Raw genomic sequence first — 27953 nt, 5'->3', positions numbered from 1 at the left:
CATCATTTTATGATTAATAAGTTTTGGTGTCTCTAGTAAGTAATATTCTTATTGAATATAAAACATGATTGATTATAAGATGTACTGTTACTTTATGTACTCTGAGAGAAAAAGAATGCTGCCAATTAAACTATAATACCGTGCTTTCTTATCACTTAGAATTTTTATTTTTTGCTTACTGAAATAGCTTCTAGTTTTTATTATTTTTATTTTTACATGTAATAAAAAAGAAAACCTAGACAAAGTAAATTAGGATATTTAAAATTTTACTTTATTTATACTGAGAGTTTGTCCCTTCTGGATAACTATTTACAATATTTTTATTATGAAATTTCGAATGTACAAAAGAATAGAGAAGACAAATTCCCATCGACTGATCCACCTACATAGTCAAGGTTCTTTTTTTTTTTAATTTTTATTTATTTATGATAGTCACACACAGAGAGAGAGAGAGAGAGAGAGAGGCAGAGACACAGGCAGGGGGAGAAGCAGGCTCCATGCACCGGGAGCCCAACGTGGGATTCGATCCCGGGTCTCCAGGATCACGCCCCGGGCCAAAGGCAGGCGCTAAACCCCTGCGCCACCCAGGGATCCCACCGCTGAGCCACCCAGGGATCCCTCTTTTGTTTTTTTTAAAGATTTTATTTATTTATTCATGAGAGAGAGAGAGAGAGAGGGAGAGGGAGGGACAGAGACATAGGCAGAGGGAGAAACAGGCTTCATGTAGGAAGCCCGACGTGGGACTTGATCCCAGGACCCCAGGATCACACCCTGGGCTGAAGGCGGTGCTAAACTGCTGAGCCACCTGGGCTGCCCAGTTTTTTTTTTTTTTTTAAATGTATACTCACCCAATTTTTCTAATACACTGAATCATTTTAAAGAAAATTTCAGGTATCATTTTATCCATAAACATTTTAGTTTATATTGCTGAAATAAATACTCATTAAAAAAAAGTTAACCATATTATCATTAACCCACCTAAAAATAACATTAATTCCTTAGGATCATTAAAAATCCTGACTATGCTCAAATGATTGTTTATTTGTATTTTACAGTTGATTCATTTGAATCATGACCCAAACATGGCTCACACATTGCATTTGAATAGTTTTCTTTTAATCTATAGGTACCTCCCCCCAACTTTTTAAAAATGCCATTTATTTGTGGAAGAAACTGGGTAATTTGCTCTATAGAACTGAATTTAAATTTTATTTTATTGTTAGCATTTTTGTGATGTTATTTCACATATTTCTTTATCCTTTAATTTTCCTGTAAACTACTTGAGAAAATTCTGGCTATTTATTTTGGGCAAGAACACATTATAGGTACTAGTATAGACTTCTTATTTTTTCCATATCAGAGATAAGTAATGTTGTTTAGCTTTTGTGATGTTAAACTTGATTGTTAGGTTCCGGTGCTGAGAGCCTGATCAACCTATTAAAAAAGTTTTCCTTCAGCCATTCACCAAATAATTTTTAGAACTAATTGGTGTTTGCTGCTTGGATCCATTATTTTGGTAGTTGTTATAAAATGACAATATTTTGCTTCTGTCATTCCTAATGTGATTGTTAGCTGTAATTTTTCAGAAAAAGTTTTTCCTATGGCAAGTGTTTGGCAACCCTGAGATATATAGGTCACATATAAGAAGCAGGATAAATGCTTGCTTTTTGCAGTTAGTCAGTTTGGGGAACAATGAATTGGTTCTTTAGCAATTTCAGAAGTTAAGAGTTCAGTTTCCAGTGTGGCACATAAGAAGTTTGGAAGTTGTCACTCCATCCTAACAAAGAGTTAAAAATTGAACAAACTGAAAAGTGACAGGGCATATGGCTCCCCCTAAATTAGAGAGACAGACAAATGAATATGCCAAAGCGTTCCGTTCTTTTTTTTTTTTTTTTTTTAAGATTTTATTTATTTATTCATGAGAGACAGAGAGAGAGAGGCAGAGACATAGGCAGAGGGAGAAGCAGGCTCCATGCAGGGAGCCCAATGTGAGATCGATCCCTGGTCCCCAGGATCACACCCTGGGCTGAAGGTGGCGCTAAACCACTGAGCCACCCGGGCTGCCCACGTTCCGTTCTTAATAAAGTCTGCTCTCAGGAGAAACTATTTACCCTTAACCTAACTAATCTGGGGGAAGGGAAATTCATAACTCCTGTTCTCTTTGAGTGGGGATTGGCCCATCAGCTGAGGAACATGTGTGAAGTTCATAGCCAGAGGCACAGCCTGAGATCGAATCAATAGGTATAAAATATACCTATTTAATATACTAAAATAGGTATAAAATAGCTTTTCTGACAGCTATTACCACATTAGTAAAGTCCTATATAATCAGTTTCTTTTACCTGATATATCCTGCATAGCAATCAAGAAAAAATAACAAGGGATCCCAAAAGGCAAAAATACACAATTGGAACCAGACACAGTAGGGATGTTGGAATTATCAGACCAGGAACTTAAAACAGCTATGAATAATAGGCTAGGGGCTGTAATGGATAACGTAACAATTATGAAAGAGCAGATGGGTAATGGAAGCATAAAGATGGAAATCCTAAGAAAGAAACAAAAAGCATTCTGGCATTCTAGCATTGTCTAGTATTTTAGAGAGCAAAGATAATGTACTAAAGTGAAGAATGACTTTCATGGGCTTAATAGGAGATTGGACACAAGGAAAGAATTTCTGAAATTGAGAATATATCAATAGAAATCTACAGAACTGAAAAGCAGAGAATAAGTATTAAAAAAAAAAAAGGAACAGAGTATCTAAGAACTATGTGGTAACTACAAAAGATATAACATGTTTTATGTTATTTATGGGAATACCTGAAGGAGAAGAAAGAAAGGAACAGAAGAGATACTTGAAATTATAATGACTGAGAATTTCCCTAACTTAGTGTCAGACACCAAACAGCAAATCCAGGAAGCTCAGAGAACACCAAGCAGAAAAAATGACCAAAAAACTACACATAGGCATATCAATTTAAAACTACAGATAATCAAAGATAAAGAAAAGAATCCTGAAATAAGCCTGAGTAAAAAGCACCTTAGTTATAAAAGAAATATAAGAATTATATCTGACTTCTCCTAAGAAATAAGTAGACAGGGAAGTGGTATGAAATATTTAAGTTTTGAGAGAAAAAACCCGCATGATCCTAGAATTCTATACCCTGTGAAGTTTTCCTTCAAAAGTGAAATAAGACTTGGTTGAACAAACAAAAATTGAGCAGAAAAGCACTTGACATGATTTTACAAAACCAGTACTCATTCATAATGAGTAAACTAGGAAAAGAGGAATCCTTCCTCAACTTGCTAAAGAATATCTACAGAAAGTCTACAGCTAACATCATGTGTAATGATAAGAAACTCGAAAATTTCCCACTAAGATCAGAAGCAAGTCAAGGATATTTCATTTTGCTGTTGCTTGTTAACATTGTACTTGTAGTCTTAGCCAATGCAACAAGACAAGAAAAAAAATACATACATATTGGGAACAAAGAAATAAAGCTGTATTCATTCATAGATGACATAACTGTCTATGTAGAAAGCCCTAAGAGAATCAACAAAAAAAACTTTGGAATTAATAAGTGATTATGGCAAGGTTACAGGATACAGTGTTACCATACAAAAGTCAGTTTCCTTTTTTTTTTTTTTTAAAGATTTTATTTATTTATTTATTCATGAGAGACACACACAGAGAGAGGCAGAGACACAGGCAGAAGGAGAAGCAGGCTCCATGCAGGGAGCCCGATGCGGGACTTGATCCCAGGTCTCCAGGATCATGCCGTGGGCTGAAGGCAGGCACTAAACTGCTGAGCCACCCAGGCTGCCCAGTCAGTCAGTTTCCTATACATCAATAGGTATAAAATATACCTATTTAATATACTAAAATAGGTATAAAATAGCTTTTGTGCATGAGTATATGGGAAACCTCAAACAATAAACTTGTGGAATATGAAATTAAAAACACAATGCCATTTTCATTAGTACCTCAAAAATGAAACACTTAGGTATAAATCTAACAACATATATACAAGATCTGTAGGAGGAGAACAACTGAATTCCAATGAGAGAAGTCAAAGAAGTATTAATTGGAGACGTATCCCATGTTTGTGGATGAGAAGACTCAGTATTGTCAAGATACCAGTTGTTTCCAGCTTGCTCTTTAGATTTAACACAGTCTCAATCAAAATACCCAGTAAGTTATTTTGTGGATATTGACAGACTCATTCTACAATTTATATGAAGTGTCAAAAGACCCAGAATTGTGAACAGAATATTGAATATGGAATATTATTGAATAGCTCAAATAAATGAGCTATTAAGCCACAAAGAGACATGGAGGAAACTTACATGCGTTATTACCAAGTGAAAGAAACCATTCTGAAAAGGCTACATGCTGTGTGATGCTAAACTGTATGATATTCTGGAAAAGGCAAACTATGGAGACAATAAAAAGATCAGTGGTTGCCAGGGGTTAGGAGAGAGAGGAATGAATAAGTGGAGCCCAGAGGATTTTATGACAGTGAAACTACTTTGTATAATACTATAATGGTGGATATATGTTGTTATATATTTGTTTAAATCCATAGATTTAATCCACCAGGAATAAAACCTAATGTAAACTGTGGACTTTGGGTGATAATGATGTATCATCTCAAGTTCATCTATTGTAACAAATTTACCACTTTAGTGGGGGGATGACTGTGCATGAGTATATGGGAAACCTCTGTATTTTCTACTCAGTTTTGCTCTGAAACTCAATCTTTAAAAAATAAAGTCCATTAAACAAAGTTAATTACTGAATTTTCTTTGTTTTTTTTTTAAGATTTATTTAATTATTTGAGAGAGAGAGAGAGAGAATGAACAGGTTGAGGGGGAGAGGGAGATGGAGAAAAAACCCTCAAACAGACTCTTCACTGAGTGTGGAGCCTGACACAGGTCTTGCTCCCAGGACACTGAGATCATGACCTGAGCTGAAACCGAGAGTTGGCCACCCAACCAGTTAAGCCACTCAGATCTCCCTTGAGTTCTTTCTCTCTCTCTCTCTCTTTTTTTAAGGAATGCTTCAGACTCATTTATGTCTGTATCATAGCTTATTGATATTTTCGTTTTTTTATATAATGTTACCCTCCGGTCAAGAACAATGGTAGTGCCGAGTTTGTTAAAAGTTGACTCGAATATTCTTCTAAGTTGTTTATGCCCCTTTTGCAAGTTTTTGATGCTCCTGATTTCTTAGTCTTCTCAAAGGTACATTAGATGTTTTTCAGATCCCATCTAAGACCCCTGTTTTTTCCTTAAATGCTATTTAAATGGGTTTTGACTATAGAATCAAAGATTTGCATGTTTAGTCTTTCCATAGAAATAATAACCAAATTCATGTATGTATGTAATGACCACTGTTATGTATGTAGCCAACAGTGATTGTTAGATACATCTTTAAAGTGACATTATAATATCCCAAATACCCAAATCAAAAATACCCATATTAGAATTGGTAAATTAGAACAACTCCAAGTTACTCTGTATAATTAAAATGAATATCTAAATTAGCTTTTTTATTAGAGTAAATATTTATATACATAGTATATTAATTTATTGATCTTTAAACTTTAGATGATGGCAGCATTATTTCTTGACTTACTTTTCTAAAAATATTTTTTCTTTTTTCATATGTTGTTGAATTTATCATTGATTTCTAAACTGATTTTTATTTTTATTTTTTTAAACTGATTTTTAATATATTGTCTATAATGTATATTAAGGAGCAACTCTGATCTGTAAGTAATAAAATATAAGGTAGTACTTCTGGATTTAAATTCTTAGCAGTGTAAATTTAAGCTTTTAAAATGTGTTCTTTATTTTTCTTGACAGGTTACAAAGACAGAATTAGAGAAATTAAAATCCAGCTATAGACAGTTAATAAAAGAAATGAATTCTGCCAAAGAGAAATATAAAGAAGCTTTAGCTAAAGGTATGAAAAAATTGTGAAAAATGTTTATTTTAGTGATTTTTATTCTTATCATTTGAATGTTGTCTTTATAAGTAGGAGAATGATTCCACTTAGGACCAATTCACATTTTAAAATTATCAAAATAGACTAATCGTCAAATTATCTAATAAGTCCTTTTATATTTTTGCTTTATTAAAATGCTGTAAAATATTTTTGAGTAGTTTATACTAAATGGAATTATGTAGCACTTGTAATAGAAAGCAAAGAGTGTTCAAAATTTTCTTTTCGCATCAGCTTTACTTATTTAATTACTGAATATTAAATAAGAAAAATAAGGTTGTATTTGTTTAGACACCTTTTTTAGCCTTATTTTTACCTGTGGTATTTAAAAGCCACTAAAATACAAGATCATTTTAAAGCATTATTTTGTTTTGATTGCTTAATTTTATTTGCCCATATCATCCTAACACTTTCATAAGAACCTTTGGAAGCAAATAGAAAGAGATGTGTATTATTTATGTTTTAACCAAGTATTTATGGTTATGAGTCTTTAAATGTGAGTACACAGTCCTCATATTTAAATTTTTTTAAATTATAAAAGTTGGTGGTTTTTTAAAAAATTTATTTATTTATTCCTGAGAGAGACAGAGAAAAAGAGAGAGAGATAGAGAGAGAGAGAGAGAGGCAGAGACACAGGCAGAGGGAGAAGCAGGCTCCCTGCAGGGAGCCTGATGGGACTCCATCCCAGGTCTCCAGGATCTCGCCCTGGGCTGAAGGCAGGCACTAAACCGCTGAGCCACCCGGGATGCCCAAAGTTGGAGGTTTTTAAAGGAATTTTGTAACTGTCTAAATAATAAGCTTTATTAGCAGCTCTGTCTTATTTTTCTTTTTACATTTACCTTTTTTTAAAAAAATATTTTATTTTAATTTTTATTTATTTATGATAGTCACACACACAGAGAGAGAGAGAGAGAGAGAGAGAGGCAGAGACATAGGCAGAGGGAGAAGCAGGCTCCATGCACCGGGAGCCTGATGTGGGATTCGATCCCGGGTCTCCAGGATTGCGCCCTGGGCCAAAGGCAGGCGCCAAACCGCTGCGCCACCCAGGGATCCCTACATTTACCTTTTTACTAACATATTGTCTCTTGGTCTTTTACGTCTCATGTATATATTCTTATTTTGTGGAGGTAAGCAAAATAAATAGCTTTACATTTGAATATATCTTGCACAATGGAAATACCATGCTTCTGTTGTTAATCCCAGTAGACTAAAAGAAATACTGATTGAGGTGCATTTCTCCTTCCCCTTTCTTCTTTCCTTTGTCTCCATCCCTACTCTTCCTCCTCTGGCTGTTCTCTGCTTGCTTCCTCCCCTTGCTTCTGGATGTCCTTCCCCGTTCTTTTGCTCTCCCTCTCCTTCTATTTTCCTTCCAAAACATACACATTTTCTTTTTTAGGGAAGATGAATTGGTGTTTAAAGTTCTCTTATTTTCCTTCCAAAACATACACATTTCATACACATTTTCTTTTTTAGGGAAGATGAATTGGTGTTTAAAGTTCTCTTATTTCTAGTTACTTATTTATCATGTACCCCAGCCAGTATTTTGAGATCATGATCTCTTGATTAATGTAAACATATCTTTTGAAATGCTTCTGTAATTATCTTAAATCATTGAAATGATAAAATTTAAAATATGGTATGTGTAAAGATCATATACCTACTTTGGAGTCAGAGGTTCCAACACTGGATGATTATTTTATAGATTTTTCAAAATTTAATGTACCTAATTATTATTCCTTTATTATTTTAAGAAAGGTTTAGATAATCAAATATTTACTGAGCATTTGCTGTTTTTAAGTTATTGAAATTCAAGCAGCATTTCCCAGATATTCATGGAGCTTACCCATTTGTAGTTGATATTCTAATTGATGAACTACAAGTCTTACTCCGTTTCAAAATTCCCTTTATGTGCAAGGGATCCCTTACTAAATCAAGAGTAGTTTAGAAGTAGTTTTGTTTTAAGCATTACTATTCAACCTGTCAAAATTGTTAATTTTATGAAGTCTGTTACTTAATGCGTGGCTACCATTCTCAAATTAGTGCCCTGTATTAAAAATATCCATATTTAAATTCATCCAGAGCAAGTGATGATGTAATCCAACTGTATTGTAATTCAGCTATGCTAAGTATTTCACACTAGGTTTATATCTGTTGGAGAATGATTAGTTAAAAAAGAAATAATTACTCTCTGGTCTTTGGTATCCATTTTTTAATGATTAGTTTATTTGGTTTAAAAAAATGAAATCTAATTCTGATGTCGTAATAAAATTTTAAATAGTTCTTGTACATAGTGCTTACTTATCAAATATTTTTCATAGATAATAGTTTACTTTTTTATTACGTTTAATGTAGATAAAATACAATTTAGTGTTGTAGTAATAGTAGGAAGGCAAGTAGAAAATTTGAAGATTATAATTTTAATTGGTCCCAAGAAGTATACTACTTGGCTGAATCTCATGAAATTAAAATATGTGAATTAATTTACATTTCTTCTTTCAAAGGTATTAGTGATATTTTTCTATTTTCAAAAATTTGGTTGCTGCCATTAAATCAATTTGTAACCTATAGAATACGTTTTTAAAATAAGTTGTCATTCTATTTTCAAAAATTTGGTTGCTGCCATTAAATCAATTTATAACCTATAGAATACGTTTTTAAAATAAGTTCTTATGTAATTGTTCTCAATACATGACAGATACATAAATTTATCTTTCTATAATCAAAACTATCTTTATATGCATGTTTATGTGAAAAGGTATAAAATTATATTTTTGAACACTTTGTTATCAGACTGCATTTTATTTTTTAATTATTATTATTTTTTAAAAATTTTAAAAATTTATTTATTCATGAGAGACAGAGAGAGAGAGAGAGAGAGGCAGAGACACAGGCAGAGGGAGAAGCAGGTTCCATACAGGGAGCCCGATGTGGGACTTGATCCCTGGTCTTCAGGATCACACCCTAGGCTGAAGGCGGCACTAAACCGCTGAACCACTGGGGCTGCCCTCAGACTGCATTTTATGTTTAACATGGAAATAGGCATTCTTTTGTGAAGTTATAAGGATGATGTGGTGGCAAAATTTCCAACATTTGCAGATGTCAGAATCCTGGTTCTTCTGTTTAGGCCAGACCGGACTCATTGTGGAATGGTTCCTAAGGACTGCTGGGCACTGACAGTGAATACCTTGGCAATGGCTTTAGCAACCATAGATATTAGGAGGTCTTAAAATCCCAGTCTGACATACAGCTTCCAGATAGAGACACTTTAGGGAAAACAGGCTTTGGGGGAAACGAGGCCTGAAAATAATTCCCTATAATTAAGGATTAAATTCTGAATTTGAGGAATGCCTGGGTGGCTCAGTGGTTGAGCATCTGCCTTCTGCTCAGGGCAAGATAATGAGGTCCTGTGATTGAGTCTCACAAGGGGCTTCCTGCAGGGAGCCTGCTTCTCCCTCTGCCTGTGTCTCTGCCTCTCTCTCTCTCTCTCTCTCTCTCTCTCATGAATAAATAAATGAAACCATTAGAAAAAAAAATTCTGGATTTGAGAGTAGGTTCAGAGTCAAGGGCTCAGTTACAATGCAACTGGAGGTTTAGCAGTTATAGGAGGTCAGGAGGAAGGCTGGGTTAATGCTGAAATTCCAAATTCCTGACCCTTGCTGTGTGGATTACTCAGAATACTTCCAGTTTTAAGTATTAAAGCTTTTATCCAAAGGAACATTAGTTTATATTGTCTAATGTAAAATATAATACTCATTTGCAACATAAATGTAGCATTTCTGTTATTCTTTTGTAATATATTTTGAATATTAAACTTGTTTTGCTTTGTGCTGTGCTGAGAAAGCAAATATTTGTCTTAAATTGACTTGAACTAATTTGAACATTAGTCTATTGATTATTATTTATAACATGTAAACTGAGAACACCTGAAATCATTTTAGTCTATTAAGCTGAAATTAATAATTCAGAGTTTTCTTGATAGCAGCATAGAATAATGAGCTCTTGAATACAAAATGCACAGGTTTTCCTTTTCCATTGCAGATTAAATTCTGTATACTTTAAGTTGGTTGAGCACTTGTTTACGTTTAGCCATAAAACAATTTTGTGAATCTACAAAGCTTGTATCTGAACCAAGGTCTTGATATAATGCCTATAAATATTGGCAAATTTTTCCATCACATTTATCCATAAATGTGCAAATGTGCAAATGACTTCACAAAAGAACTCCTACAAATTTCTATTGTCTTTGAATAAAGAAAATTTATCTTTTCCTCTCCAATCTAGATATATTTTTATTTTTATTGCCTAATTGCCCTAGCTAGAACCTCCAGTAGAATGTAGAATATAAGTAGAAAGAAGCAAAGGTGTTTTTGTCTTGTTTCTGAACTTAGGGGGAAAGTCAAAATTAGGTATTAAGTTAGTCATAGTTTCAAAGTTTTATCAGGTTGAAGTTCTTTTCTATTTCTGTTTTAGAGTAGATGTATTTTGTCAAATGTTTTTCTTTGTATCTATCAAGATAAATATTTTTTTCTTCTTTTTGTTTGATATGAATTACTTTGATTTTCATGTTTCAAATATTATACCAATCTCACATTCTTGGGATAAACTCCTCTTGCTTATGATGCATTATCAGTTTTTATATTGTTGGATATGGTTGGTTAAGTTTCGAAAAAATTTTTGTTTATATCTTTGTTTCTTGTATTTTTGCCTCAATTTATTATAAAGATAATGCTATTCTGTGAATGGTTACTTCCTGTTCAACCTTTTATTTTTTTATTTTTTATTTTTTTTCCTGTTCAACTTTTTAGAAAGGTTTGTGTTCACTTGGTATTTTTCTTAAATATTGTTAGAATTCACTTGTGAAGCCATCTGGGTCTGCTTGTTTTTGTTTTTTACTTCTTGGCAAAGATTTTTAAACTATAAACTTATTTATTTTTATTAAAGCAGACTATTAATCTGTTTCTTTTTTTTTATTAATCTGGTTTTTTTTTGAGTTTCAGTAGGTTGTGTCCTTCAAGGAAACGTCCATTTTACCGAAGTTGTTGAATTTATTGGTATTAAATTGTTCATAATATTTCCTTATTTACCTTTTTAATTTGTAGAATCTATGGTGACTTTCTCTTTCCCATTCTCAATACTGGTATTTTATGTCTTTTTACTTTTTTCATAATCATTCTGAGTAGAGGTTTATCAATTTTATTAATCTTCTCAAAGATCACTTTTGTCTTTATTGCTTTTTTTTCTATTTTTCTACTTTCTTTTTAATTGATTCCTGCTCTAATATTTGTTATTTCTGTCCTGCTTGTTTTAGGCTTAGTTTGCACCATTTGAAAAATTTAAATGTTAATGTGGAAGCTAAGATCATTGGTTTGAGAACTGTCTTTTTTTCTATACAAGCATTTTGGGCTGTAAATTTTCCTATGTACTGTTTTAGCAACATTCCAAAAATTTTCATGCACCATCTTCATTTTCATTCAATTAAAAATATTTTCTAATTTCCCTTTTGTTTTTTTTCTTGGATTTGTAGGTTAAAAGTACGCGATTTAGTTTCTAAACTTTTGGCATTTTTCTAGCAATGTTTATGTTTTTTTATTTATAATTCTGTTTTGATTTGATAATTTTTTTATGAGTTCATTTCTTTAAATTTATGTGTACATGTTATCTGGCCCACAGTACGTTCTGTTTTCATAAATGTTTCATATACACTTGATGAGAATGTATAGTCTGCTGCTGTTGGTTGAAATGGTCTCTATTGTCAGCTTAGTCCAGTAAGCTGATTGTGTTTTTTTTCTTATTATTTTTAACGTTCTTACTGATTTTCTGTCTCTTTAAGGATTAAGAGAGGGCAATGGAAATCTCCCACTGTAATTGTGGATTAGTTTAATAGTCTATTTCTTCTTGTAGTTGTCAGTTTTTTGCCTCATATATTTTGAAAATTTGTTACTAGGTGAATAAACAGTTAAGATTATTGTATCCACTTCATGACATGACCCTTTATCATTATAAAATGGTCTTTCTTATCCTTGGCAGTATTCTTTGGTGCATTGTCTGTTCTATCTGATATTAACATAGCCACTCCATCATTACTTTGATTAGTGTTTACACTAATATGTACATATATATTATTTTTTTCATTCTTTTATCTGTTTTAGTCTTTGTTTTTGAGTTACATTTCTTGTAAACACTGTATAGTTAAGTCATGCTTTTTTATCTTGTTAATCTCTACCTTTTAATGGGGATAATTAAACTATATTTAATGTGACTTTTGATAATACTAGGTTTAAACCTGTGATCTTGCAGTGTGTTTTCTCTTTGTTTCACTTTTTGTTTTTTTCTCCTTTTTGTTTTATCTGCCTTCTTTTGAATGAATTGAAACATTTTCTTAAGATTCCTTTTAAAGACTGGGCAGCCCTGGTGGGTTAGTGGTTTAGTGCTGCCTTCGGCCCAGGGTGTGACCCTGGAGACCCGGGATCAAGTCCCACGTCGAGCTCCCTGCGTGGAGCCTGCTTCTACCTCTGCCTGTGTCTCTGCTTCTCTCTGTGTCTTTGATGAATAAATAAATAAAATCTTTAAAAAAAAAAAAAGATTCCTTTTGACCTCTTTTGTTGTCTTTAATACCTATAACTTTTTGTTTTGTTATCTTTAGTTTACCATAGTATATCTTCAGGTGTTGTTATGACATTTTGCTTTTAACCTGGGACTCTTACATTAGTATAGTCGTCTGGTCTGTGTGCTATCGTTGTAATATATTTTACTTTTGCATATGTTGTAAAGTCCACCCTACCTTGTTAATATTTTTGTGTGTGTTTAAGTAGTCAGTTATTTTTAAAACTACAACGGAACATCTCAGATATTTATCTATTTAGCTATTTTTTCTAGCATTTTGTATTCCATCTGGTATCATTTTACTTTTGCCTGAATGACTTACCTTATTGTTTCCTGTAATGTAAGTCTGTAGGTAATAAGTTCTTTGTTTTTGAATGCTTGAAAACGTTATTATTTCACCTTCGTTTTTGAAGTATATCTTTGTTGGGTATAGAATTCTATTTTGGCATTTTATTTTCCTGTTTAGATCTGTAAAGATGTTCATATCATGTATCATGTCATAGAGAAATCTGCTCTAATCTTTATCTTTGTTGTTTTGCACCTTTTTTTTCTTTTGGTAGCTTTTAGGATTTTCTCTTTATCATTGGTTTTAAGCAATTTGATCATGATGTATATTGCTGTAGGTTTTTTTTTTCTTGTGTTTGTGGTTTTTGAGCCTCTTGTATCTGAGAGTTTATAGTTTTCTTTTTTTTTAAAGATTTTATTTATTTATTCATGAAAGACACATAGAGAGAGAAGCAGAGATACAGGCAGAGGGAGAAGCATGCTCCATGCAGGGAGCCTGATGCAGGACTTGATCCCGGGACTCCAGAATCACGACCTGAGCCAAAGGCAGACACTCAACTGCTGAGCCACTCAGGTGTCCCATTTGCCAGATTTTAAAATTTCACTATAGTCTTCCACTTGTTTATGTTGTAAAAAAATATATATGATCTTTACCTGTGTACCTATATGCAGTCCCTTTGTTCATATGACATGTAGCATTTTTTTCCAAAGTTAAAAAATATATTTTTAAGAGTAAATGTAATGCGTGGTAATTTTATAAAATGTAAGCAACACTGTATTACTATACAGTATTGAATTAAGTGAGTTCAAATACATACAGTGTTAATTCGAACTTTTAATTTATTTTATTTTTATTTTTTTTAAAGATTTTATTTATTTATTCGAGGAACAGATAGAGAGAGAAGCAGAGATATAGGCAGAGGGAGAAGCAGGCAGAGGGAGAAGCAGGCCCAAGCCAGAAGCCCAACGCAGGACTTGATCCTAGGTCTTCAGGATCACACCCTGGGCTGAAGGTGGTGCTAAACCACTGAGCCACCTGGGCTGCCCTGCTTTGAACTTTTGTAGTTTGCTTGAAGATGTACTGAAGTATCAGAAAAGGTGTTCAAAATAACTCTCATAGTTACGTATTTTTATATAGCCTATTTAATTGATTCTGTGTGACTAGAATTATGCTAGAGTTTTACATTTACCAATCCTCAAAATACTCACAATAACGTTTGTGGGAGTTTCTCTTATATGAGTAGAATTCTCAATTCTTCTGATTTGTCATACATCATATTCAAGAAAAAGAAGACAGGATGAGCTACTCCACATTACACATGCCCGTAACAGTCTAGTGAAGTTTAGAAGGAGCTCTCTTCACCCACTTTTATAACAAGAGTAGGGAAACAAACTCTCCTTCAAATTTTCTTTCTTTATGGGAAACAAAACAGAATGCTAAGAGATTTGTAAGCTCCTTGATTATTTACAAGCCCTCACTTATTCTGTGCAGAGAGAACAAGAGGATACCTATTGCTAGAACTGTGGGGTGTTAGCTACAAGTCTTATTCAGAAGTAAATTTTTCTGTAATTGGGAAGTAGATTTTCTTAAATTGCCTCTTCATACATTATGAATAGTTCTGTGGTATTTTATAGCCAATTAAAATTGATTAGATCCATTGAGTTGTCTCTTTAGAGTACTTTAATTATGAAAACCAGTTTGAAATGAGTCCAGATTTGAGACAGATGGTTAAATTTATGTTTAAATAAATCCAAATTAAAAAGAATGAGTAAAACTTTTTAAAGACTCTTTTAGTTGATTTTCTCATTTTCAGTCCAGCAAGAATGGCAACTGGCCTTCCTATTCAATAATCTCTAAGTCTTGGAGATTTTTAAATATTAAAATCTGATATATGGAGGTCCTGTAGACAAATGTTCTGAAATTCAAATTTACCTCTCAGGTCAACATAAGGAAGAAATCCATTTTGGATACAGGACTTGTAAAGACCAAAAGCCAAATTCAAGCAATGTTTGTTGATCATCACTTCTATTGATATGGCTTGAAAATGAGAGGTTTTCTCTTTTTCTTTTCTTTCCCCCTTTTTTTTTCTTTGGACCTATGTATTAATACATGATATATCAGCAGCTTACTTATGGCATGAATGCTTTTCATTGCATGGAGCTTAATATGATAGGAATTTTACAAGGTCATAAAGAGTAACGACATTCTTCATTGTTAATCTAATTTGCATTGGGTTAAAGTTGCAGAAATTGGAGTGACAGTTATAATATTCTCATTAGATGCTGAAATATTATGTGTGATGGAATATGCTACATGATTCATTTATATTCTGCAGATAACTTCCTAAAATTAAAATAAAGTGAAAGCACAATAATTTGTCCCTATTTTTCTTAGTTTTATTGAATAAACAAAGCTAAGTTTCACATACAAAAAGATTAAAAGAAATGATATCCTTTTGCTGATTTTCCTCTATATTTTATAGGTGAGCTCCTTAACACTATTAGTTTTGGACTTGATTACTAGAAAGATGATATAAACAGATGCAGAAGGTAAAATTGTAATTTTTCTATAACTTTAACTTTTTAAAAATTTTATTTAAGCCTAAATTTATTTTTTAATAGTAAGAGCTATATCAATTTATGTATTTTCTTTTTATGTGCTAGGCATCATTATTTGTACTAGGAATCTTGTAGATAACAAACCATACAACAATTCCTGCCTCTATCAGGCTTATATTTTAGAGAAGTTAATTAATTAATTCAACAAGTAAGTGAAACGTATATTAGATGGTGATAAGTACTATGGAGAAAAATGAAAAATGGTAGGTGGATAGGATGTTGGTAGGATGATTGGGTCAAGCTTCATGGAGAGAGCCATAAATGAAGGGTGAAGGAAGTGAGGAAGGGGAGTGTATAATTATCTTGGGCCAAGAGTATTCCAGGTAGAGGGAATAGCCAAAGCAAACTCCTTGAGGGGATCATGTCTGGCATATTTGAGAAGTGGTACAAATACTTTTGTGACTGTAACTGGGGGACCAATAAAGAAAGACATGGAGTATGGGATGAAATCAGAGAGGAAGACTGATGGCATATAGCAAGGACACCCAGATTTTGAAGGATTTTGGTCATTCTTTTAAAACAGTTTGGCTTTTACTCCGAATAAAATGGGAAGCCATGGTGGGTTTTGATCAGAAGAGTGACATGAACTGACTTACATTTTAATAGGATAACTCTGGCAGCCTTGTTGAGATTATGAGGGGTGGAAGGAGGATGGAAGTAAAGAGATTGGTTCCAGGCTATTGAAGTAGTCCAGGCAAGGGCTTATGCTTGCCTGGACCTGGGGTGGTAGTAACAGAAAGAGGTTAATTTCTGGATATACAGTTGATTCTTGTTATCTTCAGTGGTTATATTCTGTGAAATCACTCTGAACACTAAATTAGTATTAACTGAGTACTGATTCATTACCCTTGGTGGATGTAGCATAAAGGGTTAGATTTCTATCAGCAAGGTCACGACATTTTTCATGACTGATCCAGTACATCATCTTGTTTTATGTCTTTTTGTTTAAAGACACCTTGTTGATTTGTTAACATTGAACCCAAAGCCAACAGTGCTATAACTCATTACTAAACAAAGCTATCTGATATGCGTATTTTCTCTAGAAGGTACATTATAGCCTTCTTGGTCATAAGAATACTAGACAGAACTTGAGCACTATGGTTAGCCATTTTAAACAGCAAAATCATCAACTAAGCACAAAAATGTAGTCAATGTGGAGCTAAACCGACTGCAAAATGGACAGCTCACAGTATGAGAGCTGAAACAAAAAGGCAGACATGGCTTTATTTGACCTCACTTGGGAACATGTATATCAAATGACTCCTTTGCTACTCTGTGCATGTGCCTATCTGTAATTGGCCTGGAGAGTACTGTGTGTAATGATTTTGGGATTACAAATAAGTTTAGACTGTAGGCATATTTAGAAACATGGAATACATGAATGTATATATTGAAAATAGAGCCTAATGGATTTGCTGATGAATGGATGTAGTGTGTGAGAGAAAGAAATCAAGGATGATTTTAAGATTTTTGGCCTGAACAACTGGAAGGATGGTACTATTGTTAGCTGAGATGGAGAAAAATGTAGGAGTAGCAGATTTGGAGGTGAAGATCAGGAGTTTGGTTTTTAGGTACTTATTAGATATCTTAGTACAAACATCAAGTTTGTACTTGAATCTCTAGCTCTGGAAAATTCTTGGGAGAGGTCTGGAGTAAAAGTATAAACTTGAATATTAGGTATTTAAAGTCATGCTGTTTGATGACATTACCAAGGGTATTAATTAAGATAGAAAAGAGAAGAGTCCCAAGACTGAGCCCCACATTAAGAAGTCAGGGAAATGAGGAAGAAATTGAAAGAACTCCAAGATAAAAGGAAAATCAAAAGACTGTGTTATTCTGGAATCCAAATGGGGGAGGAAAGGATTTCAGGGAAGAATAGCAGATCCATTAGGTTAAGTAGTGCTTAAACATAAGGTGAGGACCAAGATTGGGATTTTGTAAAGTGTCGGTTATGGGTGGCTTTGAAAAGAGCAGTTTCAATATTGCAGTAGAGGGAAAAGCCTAAAATGGGATGAATTTAAGAAAGAGAGAGGAAAGAAAGTGGAGATCACTGGTACAGACAAATCATTTCAGTAGTTCTGCAGTAAAGGAAAGAGAGAGGGAAGTAACTGAAAGTAGTTAAGGGAGGTTTTTTTTTTTTTATTTTTTATTTTTAAAGATTAAGAGCAACTTCAGCTTTTTTGCTGATAACAATGCTCTAGGAGGAAAGGAAAAGCTGATGAGGCCACAGAATGAAGGAAGAATGGCTATAGCCGTGCCCTTGAGGAGGTAAGAGGTGGTGAATCTAGGCCCTAAGTGAATGGATTCGTTTTAGCAAGGAGCAAAGGCAGTTTGTTCATAGTCATAGCCTAAGAGAAAAGCCTGAATGCCCCTTTATACAGGGGAGAGGGTAGAGGGTAGATAGGCTGCTTAGAGCTTGTTGGTTTTCTTGAGATTTTTTTTTTTTAATTTTATTTATTCATGAGAGACACAGAGGCAGAGACACAGGCAGAGGGAGAAGCAGGCTCCCTGTGGGGAGCCTGACGTGGGACTTGATCCCAGGACCCCAGGGTCACGCCCTGAGCTGAAGCAGCTCAACCACTGAGCCCTCAGGCATCCCTACTTTTTTATTCTTAATGGGATTCTTGGGCTCCCTCTTCACACTTATGTGATTCCAAATTCAAAATCATAAGATAAAAACAAACAAACAAAAAAAAAAAATCATAAGATATAAACCAGTAAGTGTACAGTGAAGAGTTTTCTATACCCCATTACCTATTTTTTTTTCTCCAGAGGCAGAAAAATATCTTCTACATATTTTTTGTATATCCTGCAGCTTTTAATCCCCTTAATTAAAGGTATTCACCAACTTACTAGATAATGTTGTGTGTTATAGCACATTATTCAGTTTGAGGTCACTTACTGGTTGGCTATTCATGCTAAATAAATGGTGATCTCTACACTTCTTCCTCCATAATTATATCCTAACATTATTATGACTGTTTTGTGAGCCATTGTTTTAAATTTCTTGTCAAGCATCTTTAAGGCAAAGACTGTCCCTCACAGAGCATCCTTTAAAGATTTACAGGATAAAAGCCTTTCATTTGCTGGAGACATTGTTATTCCACACACTTGACTAGTCTTATAAAGTAGAATGATAGTTTTGTTTTTTGTTTGTTTTTTATTCTGGCTAGCTTTGTGTACTAATACTGCTTAGTGTGGAAACATACCTGCTTTGAAACACATTTTGAAACTAAATTTTCTTTTTTCTTTTGGGAAGTAAGAATTTTGATATTTAAAGAACAAATCATTGAGATGTTTCATCTGTAGACTAACTCCAATTTTTTAGACTTAATGAATATTCAGATGCTTTTGATTTTTTATCAGATTTCCACAGCTTTTGATTTAAAATTTTTTTTAAAATTTAAATTCAGGGATCCCTGGGTGGCGCAGCGGTTTAGCGCCTGCCTTTGGCCCAGGGCACGATCCTGGAGACCCGGGATCGAATCCCACATCAGGCTCCCGGTGCATGGAGCCTGCTTCTCCCTCTGCCTGTGTCTCTGCCTCTCTCTCCTCTCTCTCTCTCTCTGTGACTATCATAAAAAAAAAAAAAAATTAAAAAAAAATTTAAAATTTAAATTCAATTAATTAACGTATAATGTATTATTGGGTTCAGAGGTAGAGGTCAGTGATTCATCAGACTTATATAACACTCAGTGCTCATCACATCATGTGCCCTCCTTAATGTTCATCCCCCAGTTACCCCATCCCCTCACCTATAGCTCCTCCAGTGACCTTCTTTTTGTTTCCTGTGATTAAGAGTCTCTTATGATTTGTCTTCCTCTGATTTCATCTTGTTTTATTTTTTCCTCTCTTCCCCTATGATCCTCTGTTTTGTTTCTTAAATTCCACATAGGAGATAGATCACATGATAATTATCTTTCTCTGATTGACTTATTTCATTAGCAACACAGCTTTCAATTTTTAACCTTTATTTTTGACATTGTTTCAACTTACTGAAATATTGAAAAAATAATACAAAGAATACCCATATACCGTTCACTCATGTTCCCCAGATATTAATATTTTGCCACATTTATTTTATCTTTTCTTTCTCTGTATGTGAGAGAAACTGAAAGTGACTCCTCTGTCCTTTTGATGTGTTCCTGTCATTCATTGAACACTTATTTTCTGGCTTATCTTGTACTTTCCATGCTCTAGATTCTGCTCCATGTCTCTAAGGAACCACAGTTCCTTTTAATGGTCTTCCGTTTAGTATTTAGAAACCATTATTTGGACACTGGGTGTGTTCATTGCTACTGGGGTGTCTTTGTTCTATCTAGATCCTCTCACTGGACAGAAATGAAAAATAAGTAAATGTTTATACAAACATGCACACAAGTATATCTATGCCTAATTTCTATATCTGTTTATATTAATTCATTTCTTCCTCACTCCTTTCATTGTGATTACATTATTCACTGGAAATAAGGGTTGATTCATTTGTTTCTGTTCTATCCCATTTTTAGTTGTTTTCTCCTCTCTTATTCTTACTGCTTTTGTTTACTTGTTTCATTAATGGTTAAACATTAATGATTCCAAAAGTCAGAACTGTATAAAACTATATACTTAGAGAACTATATTTTCTTTAATTATTTCTCTTTCTTACACAAAAACTATTATATTTTTTCACTTTGCTTTTCTACTTGACATTGTGCCCTAAAAATAACAATACTTCAGTTTGTAGCTTTATTTCTCATTCTTTTTTAACTATTGCGTAGCACTTCATTTTAAGTTTATTCAAGTGCTTCCTGTATATGGACATAGAATTTTTTCTAATTTTTCCAATTAGATACACTACTACCATGAATAACCCTGTGCGTGTGGGTTGTTGTTTTTTATCATTGGAGAAATGTCCTAAGCATAAATTTCTAGAAGTCTGTGATTGTAGTTGTAAAAGGTAAATGTATTTGTAGTTTATACCTTCTATAAAGATTGTTCCAATCTGCATTCCTATCAGAATTGTGTCAGAGTACCAGTTTCTCTACACAGTTGCTAGTATGCCAATTTGCTAGGTAAAAAAAATAACATCTCATGGTTTTAGCTGGCATTTCTTTTATTATGAGTGAGGTTGACCATCTTTTTATATGCTTAATGTCGCATTTTAAAGTATTTTTTGTTTCTGTGAGTTGTCTTTTGCCCATTTTTTTCTTTCAACTTTTTGGTCTTTTTCTCCTTAAATTTTAAGAATATATCTTTATCTGTTATTCATGATACATATATTTTCTACTAACCTTGTTGGTTTTCATTTGACCTGGTATAACATGTTTCCCCCCACTGACTAATGATGATACCCTAGCTACTGATACTGCTATGAGAAATAAACTGTCCTTTGTCTCTGTCCCAGGAGACTTGTGTCTTCTGCCCATGTCCATGAAGTTGAGGCGGCTAATTTGTTAGCTCACATGTAGAGTAAAATCTTGTACTCTTCATGCTCTTGACAAAGATTGATGTGTCTTTTTTATTCTATTCTATTCTAATATATTTCTCTTTCTTTTTTTTTTTTCTGTAGGATTTATTTTTTCTCTCACTTCTTTTTTTCCTACACAGTTTCCAAAGTTTCTTCATTTTAAACATTTGCCCCCTGGCGTGTTACCTTTATAAGACTGTTTCGTTTGCCTATCACATGCCCTTTTTTTAGTTCATTTCTTGCAGTCAATTCTGTGGTTGACCATTATGCTTTTCCAGTATTTTCACATGTACAATGAACTTTGTTCTTCTGATAATGGCTTTATTTTTTTTTTAAGATTTTATTTCTTTATTTGGGAGAAAGAAAGCCGAGAGAGAGAGAGAGAGAGAGAGAGAGAGAGAGAGAGAGATCAGAAGCAAGAGGGAGGGGCAGAGGGAGAAGCAGACTCCCTGCTGAGCAGAGACCCTGACTCTGGGCTCCATCCCAGGATCCTGGCATCATGATCTGAGTCAAAGGCAGATGCTTAACCAAATGAGCCAACCAGGTGCCCCGATAATGGTTTTAGATCAGTCTTAAGCACACTGCTAGGTTTTCTCTTTTTCTTTCTCTGTTTTTCTTCTTTTTTTCTGAACAGCCCTTGGTGTCCATGGAGGCTTGCAATGGGAGGGTGAGAGATCTTTTGCAGAGATTTGGTGTTTAATTTTCTACTCACAGAAAATTTAAAATTTGGACATTCTCTGCCTATTATGCTGAGGATGTAGATTTATTTATTTTTCTTTTTGTTCAGATGCTATGTGGGAAATTCAGAATTATGCTGTTACTTCATCCCAGCTACCTGGAATCCTCCCCTTCACAGCTTTGTTATATTATAGAATATAGATTTGAGTATTGTATACCATTCAATTTCTAGGTTTTTGAAAGATTATTGGTCAGTTGAATCTAGCAATCACTGTATATAAGGAAATGATATTGCACAGAGTTAGAGAGCCTACTCTTTAAAGGTATTTTGTTCAATTTTTAAATAAAATACCACTGTTTTTAGTTACTTAAACAGTTTAGAGCCCTAACACATGTCTAGTAAATATTTCTGGACTGATATATCAGTTGTTCTTATGCTGGGAAATTTATTAAAAGTAGCACAGTGTGGATATACTTATAGTATTTTTTAGTGCTTTATAGGAGTATCTGATCCAAAGATTTTTTTACCATCTCTCCAAATTCTGTGCCTTTGGTGTTGTATTTTGATGGTTTGCCATTCAGTCTTCATCATAACCCAATGAATTGTTAAGGGCAGATTATTTAACTCCCGGGACGGGAAATTAGAAACTAAAATTTAATTATAAGACTTGTTTGGGTTGCACAGCTAATCAAAGGAGCTGAGAGAAAAACTGACTTCTTGACTTTGCTTTTGTCTGAATAGCATTGAGTAAAATGGGTAGCTCATTGATTGTTCCCACGTGTCATACTTGAATTTTAACTTCCATGTGAAAAAACGTATGTGGGCATTTGCCCCGTCACTCATAAGTTAGGATTAATTCTTGTTCATTGTTTTCTTATTCAGAGTAGTAAGCAGAAATTGTATAGTTGAGGAGGAATGTTTTGAAAGGAAGGAAAAATGTAAGGTGGTAGGCTGTTTAGTAACCCAAATGAAAGCAGAGTCTACTTGCAGGCATTTGCTTTTCGAAAATAATCGCTTCTCATTTATTATCAGGAGGCTTTCCATCATAATATTTAACAAATGGTAAACACTTCTGAAGTTTATAATAAAAAATACTTGACTTTCTAGACTAGTTTAATGAGTAGTCTTGCCTGTCTCTTGTAAATGTCAAACTTGCATAATTGAGTTTAGCTAGCTTCATAACATTGTTTATGGCATGACATGTTGTATATACACTCTGTTATTACAAACATTAAACAGATTTGTCAACAAGTGGTGGCAAAGAATTATAATTCAGTCTCTTTGTGAAATTCATTATGTGGAGGAGGAAAATTGGACTTTATCCTCCCTGTTAATTGACATATAGGACAGCTTCATGCCCTGCCTCAGTGCCTCTCATCATTTTTTTTTTTAAGCATCATATGGCAACAGAGGTATGATTCAGTTTCTGTCAATAAAAAGTTACTTGCTCTGCACACTTCACATTAATTTTAAGCTCGAATGTAGTTATTTAAAAGTTAAGAAAGAGTAATACTGATGTGAAATATTCTGCACCAAGATGCTATGTGGCAAGAATCATGTTAGGTAGTTTTTGCAACACATTTTAGTAAGTGAATGGAATTGAAAACAAATTTATTTGGAACTTTGGTTTTCACAGAGGATTACTATTTCTTGAATTTTCTTATATAGTTTCTGTGGGACCTAAGTAATTATATTAAAGCAAATCAGGAAAAAATATAATAGAATCCTGTTTAAAATCATGGCAAATAAGGATGTTTTTGAAACTTTTTGTTCGTTTTTACAGGGGAGGGAGCATGGGAGGGAGATATAGATAGGTTAATAGATCATGTTCATGCACAAGTACACCACATAACAAAACGCATAAGTGTATGTGAGCTAGCTAAAGAGTACAAAAGCGAACAAACCAAAAACCTACTTAGACATACCCCTAAATTCAGTTTTAAACCCAAAGCTCTTTTTAAATACTTTATTAGTAACAGTAGCATTTTAATGTAATGGATTTTGCCTTGGATGTTTTCAAAGGCATTTAATTTTTTCTAAATCATGTTAATGACTGCTGTTAAGCTATTGATAATTAGGTTTGATTGTAACAGTCTTTTTCGGATTGTTTATCGTATTTTAGATATGATAAAGAAAGAGAAATCAGAAATTCTTAACTTTTTTTTTAAAATTCTTAACTTTTTAAATGTTATTTTAGATTACAAAATCTTAGCTGAGTATTGCATATTTAGTGCATCATTTTTCACTAGTTAGAAAGACAGATGGGCAGTGTGCAGTTTAAAAATCTGTGCAAATAGGAGGACAGATGGGTGGTTTAAATGTCTCTATGAAAATGTTTGTATGCAGAGCTTGACTCCTGAAGTTATACTAAAAAACCCAAGTAACTAATTAGGAATAATAGAATTCATATAAAAAGTAATATTTTTAAAAAAGACATTACATATGGAATTAATTGAATTTACTATAGTTAATCCTTTTTGAGTTTACAATAAAAATTAACAAATTAGAATACAGTACTTAAATGTTCTTGCTTGGTAAATGCTTGCCTTATTTTCTTATTATCAGTGTAGACCCTGGAAAACTTTACTATTTGGAATCAATTTGTGTAATTGTATATAACTTTTTGAACTCTTGTTAGAATTTGCTGAATTAAAGAAAAAACTTTTGCTGAATTTTAAGTAATGTATCTATAAACTAGCTTTAAAATGATAAATGAAATTTTAAAAAGAACACAAAAGCAAGGGCCTTAGAAAGGGCTCTCTTTGGCAGCTTCTGCAGCAGGTGTTTGTGGACTTTTTGCTCTGATTCAGACATTAATGTGACTTAGCTCCCAGCCAAGAAAATTCATTCCAATTTGGTTAGGTATGCACTTTGGCTCTTGGATATTAGCTTCATATAGGAGTCTCATCCGGACTTATGTGGATAGGGAGAAAAAAAGGTTGTTGCTTTAGTGGCTGGCCATAGATGCATCATTGCATTGACTCTTGGGGACATTTTTTGAGATTTATTTTTGGAAGAAGGATGCCAAGTAGCAATATGGATAGTATTCTTTTTTTTTTTTTTAAAGATTTTATTTATTTATTCATGAGAGACACACACACACGCACAGAGAGAGAGAGAGAGAGAGAGGGGCAGAGACACAGGCAGAGGGAGAAGCAGGCTCCATGCAGGGAGCCTGACGTGGGACTCGATCCCAGGTCTCCAGGATCACACCCCGGGCTGAAGACGGTGCTAAACCTCCTGAGCCACTGGTGCTGCCCAGCAATATGGATAGTATTCTATGAAAAAAAACTATCATGGTGATTGAACATGTAGGAGAATGTATTTCTGAGAATCTTAAAAATCATTCATGATTAGTATTATTGAAGTGATTTGTTAATTGTGAAGTTAAAAAGATTATCCCTAATGCCATACAGTGTGAGGGAAAATTTCTCTAGGGATTTATATTAACTGAGGCAAAAAAATGTATTGTTTTTTTCAGTGAAGATTTAAAAAAAATGAAAAATTCAAATAGAATTTTTAAAAAATCACAGGGCATCCTTCATAGTAAGGGGAAGAGTTATGTCATGAATTTATTTCAATTACATATTTAAAAATGTATATGGCTTTGGCTCATGACGTAATATATATTATCTTGTGATTTGTAGTCAAAAAGTGAGAAAAATCTTCTTTAGTGGCTCATGTTGTTTTTTTCTGATCCTTTCAGATCAGAACTGAGTAAATATATTTACTTCCACCCCCTCAGTCTGGTGTTAGAACCTGTTTCCAAACAGCAGTGAGAAGGGTTAGGAAAGATACTCTGGTGATTCAAATATTTTCTCCTTGAGAAGTTATTTATTTTATAAAGCAAAATAAATCATCTAGGGTAGCAATTTCAAATGACTTGGGTAATTAATAGTATCCCCATGTGCAGGAATGGCTAGAGATTAAGCTCCGTGAAATAATCGTGTGCAAGAATTCAGTGGTAGTTCTAGTACTTGGAACCAGTAGAATTTCCAGCTTCCAGCATGCTGGAAAGATTTCCTTTTCCACCAGCTAGATGTGGTTCCTCTGCTTGAGAATTGGAGGGGAGATGAGAAAGGCAAGGGAACTGTTCTCATTCTGCTGCCCTGCCTGTCTGTGCACTTTGGAGGGTCTGAGGTTTCCTCTCTCCACAAAAACACTGACTTTTTCTCTGCTTTTGGCTCTGAGCTAGAGACATTCTCCAACAGGGAATGCTTTTCCAACTCCTACCTATCAGGAATATTGAGATGAGGGGCAGCAGATAAGAGCCTGTGGCATCAAAAATTCTCAACATAGATCTACTTTTAGAGGATTCTCCTTGGAAAAGAGGGCAAAAATTAATAAATATTTTGAAAAGTTTATTCCTTAGATCCAAATAATTGACAAGAAATATTCAGTTGGCACTGAAAATTGAAGATCTGCTTAAAAATTTTATTTATATAGTCATTTATATTGTTAATCTGTAAATATTTTCTGAATGATTTTAGTGGAGGTACACACAAAATTTTAGTTCATAGTATTGTCAATATCTCCTGGACATCTCCCATGTCAAATTTAAATTCTCTGCTTGATTTTCAGGTCATTTACAACCTAAAATTGCCCTGCCTCTACAGACACAGTTCTTTCACTTCCTTAAAACTTCCTCTCTTTGAGCTTATTTCTTTGCCTGCCTATGGAATTTTGTTTATTATCTCCATATTTTCACTCAGTATTCCAATTTACCAGACCAGGGGCTCTATCGAGGACTTGGTTTTGCTAGGTACTGAATTCCTAATGTTTAGCACAGTTCCTGGTGGTGATGAGTTAATACTATTCATCGAATCAAAGGCAGAAAGGCAGAAAGAGAGGGTGAGAGGGAGGGATTATTGTCCATTCTGTCTTTCTTTTACCTTCCTGTACATACCCCATGTTTGGTTTTTCTACAAAGCCTCCTTGCTCCCGTGGTCTTTATTGATCCCTCAAATACAGGCCTCAAAATTTAACATTATTTACAAGTTTTCATGTTTTCTTAGTTACACAGTTTCATGTACATTGTTGTCCAGTTTGGTGTGAGCTTCTTAAAGATAAGAATCATTTTTCTGTAAAATTTTATTACAAAAGTATCCATTAACTATCAAACATTTACTGTAATATATGCCTCCTTCATAGCAGCCTGTGTGCACAGGACTGGCAAATAAGTGGTACTTTGCATAAAGCTGAGCATATCATTTATGTCCAATAAAATTTTGTTGATTCTTCATAAAATGTGTGAAATATAAAATAGTAGTCACTCAGGTTGCATATAGTTAGGATAAAGCCTCTTTATCTCTTCATTAACTTTCTTCAATGTCTTCTCCAGGGAAAGAAACCGAAAAGGCCAAGGAACGATATGACAAAGCGACAATGAAACTTCATGTATTGCATAATCAGTATGTATTGGCACTGAAAGGGGCACAGCTTCATCAGAATCAGTATTATGACACCACACTTCCTTTGCTTCTGGACTCTCTTCAGAAGATGCAAGAAGAAATGATAAAAGCACTGTAAGATACATTTCCTATTTGGCATAAAATCCCCTTCCTGAAATGATTTTAATGTTATTCTCTCTCCCGGGTAAGTTTTCGGATAAGAGTTGTCTGCGTTTTGTGAGCCCAGTGTGTTTTTCAGATCTGTTTTACCTTGATCCTTCTTGATTTTCACTTCTGGTATACATTCATTTTATTATCATCTCTTAGAACTTCTAGCTAGCCCTAAGAATGGTCCTTCTTTTTGTATGTTTTTGTTCTACTCCCATTAGCTGGAAATTTAGGTAAAAAAAAAAAAAATTCATTAATTGACAGGTGTTAAGAAGTGAATATCTATCTTCAGAGGGTTGAGTGTTTAAGTATTGAGCAACTAAGAAGTCCAAAGGAAATAATTTTTTAAAGTTTTAAATTTTAATTCCAGTCTAAGTTAACATACAGTGTGATGTAGGTTTCAGGTGCACAATGTTGTGACTCAGCAATTCTATACGTTACTCTGTGCTCATCATGATAAGTGTACTGTTGATCCCATTTATCTATTTCACCTGTCACCCCACCCACCTCCCCTCCTGTAACCATCAGTTTGTTCTCTAAATTAGAGTCTCTCTTTCTTGGTTTCTCTCTCTCTCTCCCTCTTTTTCCTCATTGCTCATTGTATTTGTTGTTTCTTAAATTCCATATGTGAGTGAAAACATAGGGTATTTGTCTTTCTCTGACAGACTTAAACACTTACCCTTATGCCCTATAGCTCCATTAAAGAAAATAATTTTTTGAAGTTTTCTTTGCCGGCTTATTGTATGAGAGTAA

At 33.9% G+C, this 27953-nt stretch overlaps 1 protein-coding gene across 15 annotated transcripts in view; it reads left to right on the top strand.

Moving 5' to 3' along the window:
- FER (FER tyrosine kinase) overlaps nucleotides 1–27953 on the top strand; it is a 433137-nt gene that overhangs the window by 71501 nt on the left and 333683 nt on the right. For 13 of the 15 annotated variants that reach the window (XM_049107895.1, XM_049107893.1, XM_025438260.3 and 10 more), the window contains 2 exons: nucleotides 5869–5968; nucleotides 26984–27167. In XM_049107895.1, the coding sequence (XP_048963852.1) occupies nucleotides 5869–5968; nucleotides 26984–27167 (284 nt within the window). Of the gene's footprint in view, nucleotides 1–5868; nucleotides 5969–15378; nucleotides 15446–26983; nucleotides 27168–27953 lie in introns of those variants that run through there. The other 2 variants (XM_049107924.1, XM_025438269.3) reach the window with 2 other exon arrangements.

This window comes from Canis lupus, chromosome 3, assembly GCF_003254725.2.
Source record: "Canis lupus dingo isolate Sandy chromosome 3, ASM325472v2, whole genome shotgun sequence".
Classification (NCBI taxonomy): domain Eukaryota; kingdom Metazoa; phylum Chordata; class Mammalia; order Carnivora; family Canidae; genus Canis; species Canis lupus.
The sequence above is the reverse complement of the archived record's forward strand: the minus strand, read 5'-3'. Positions and strand labels throughout refer to the sequence as shown.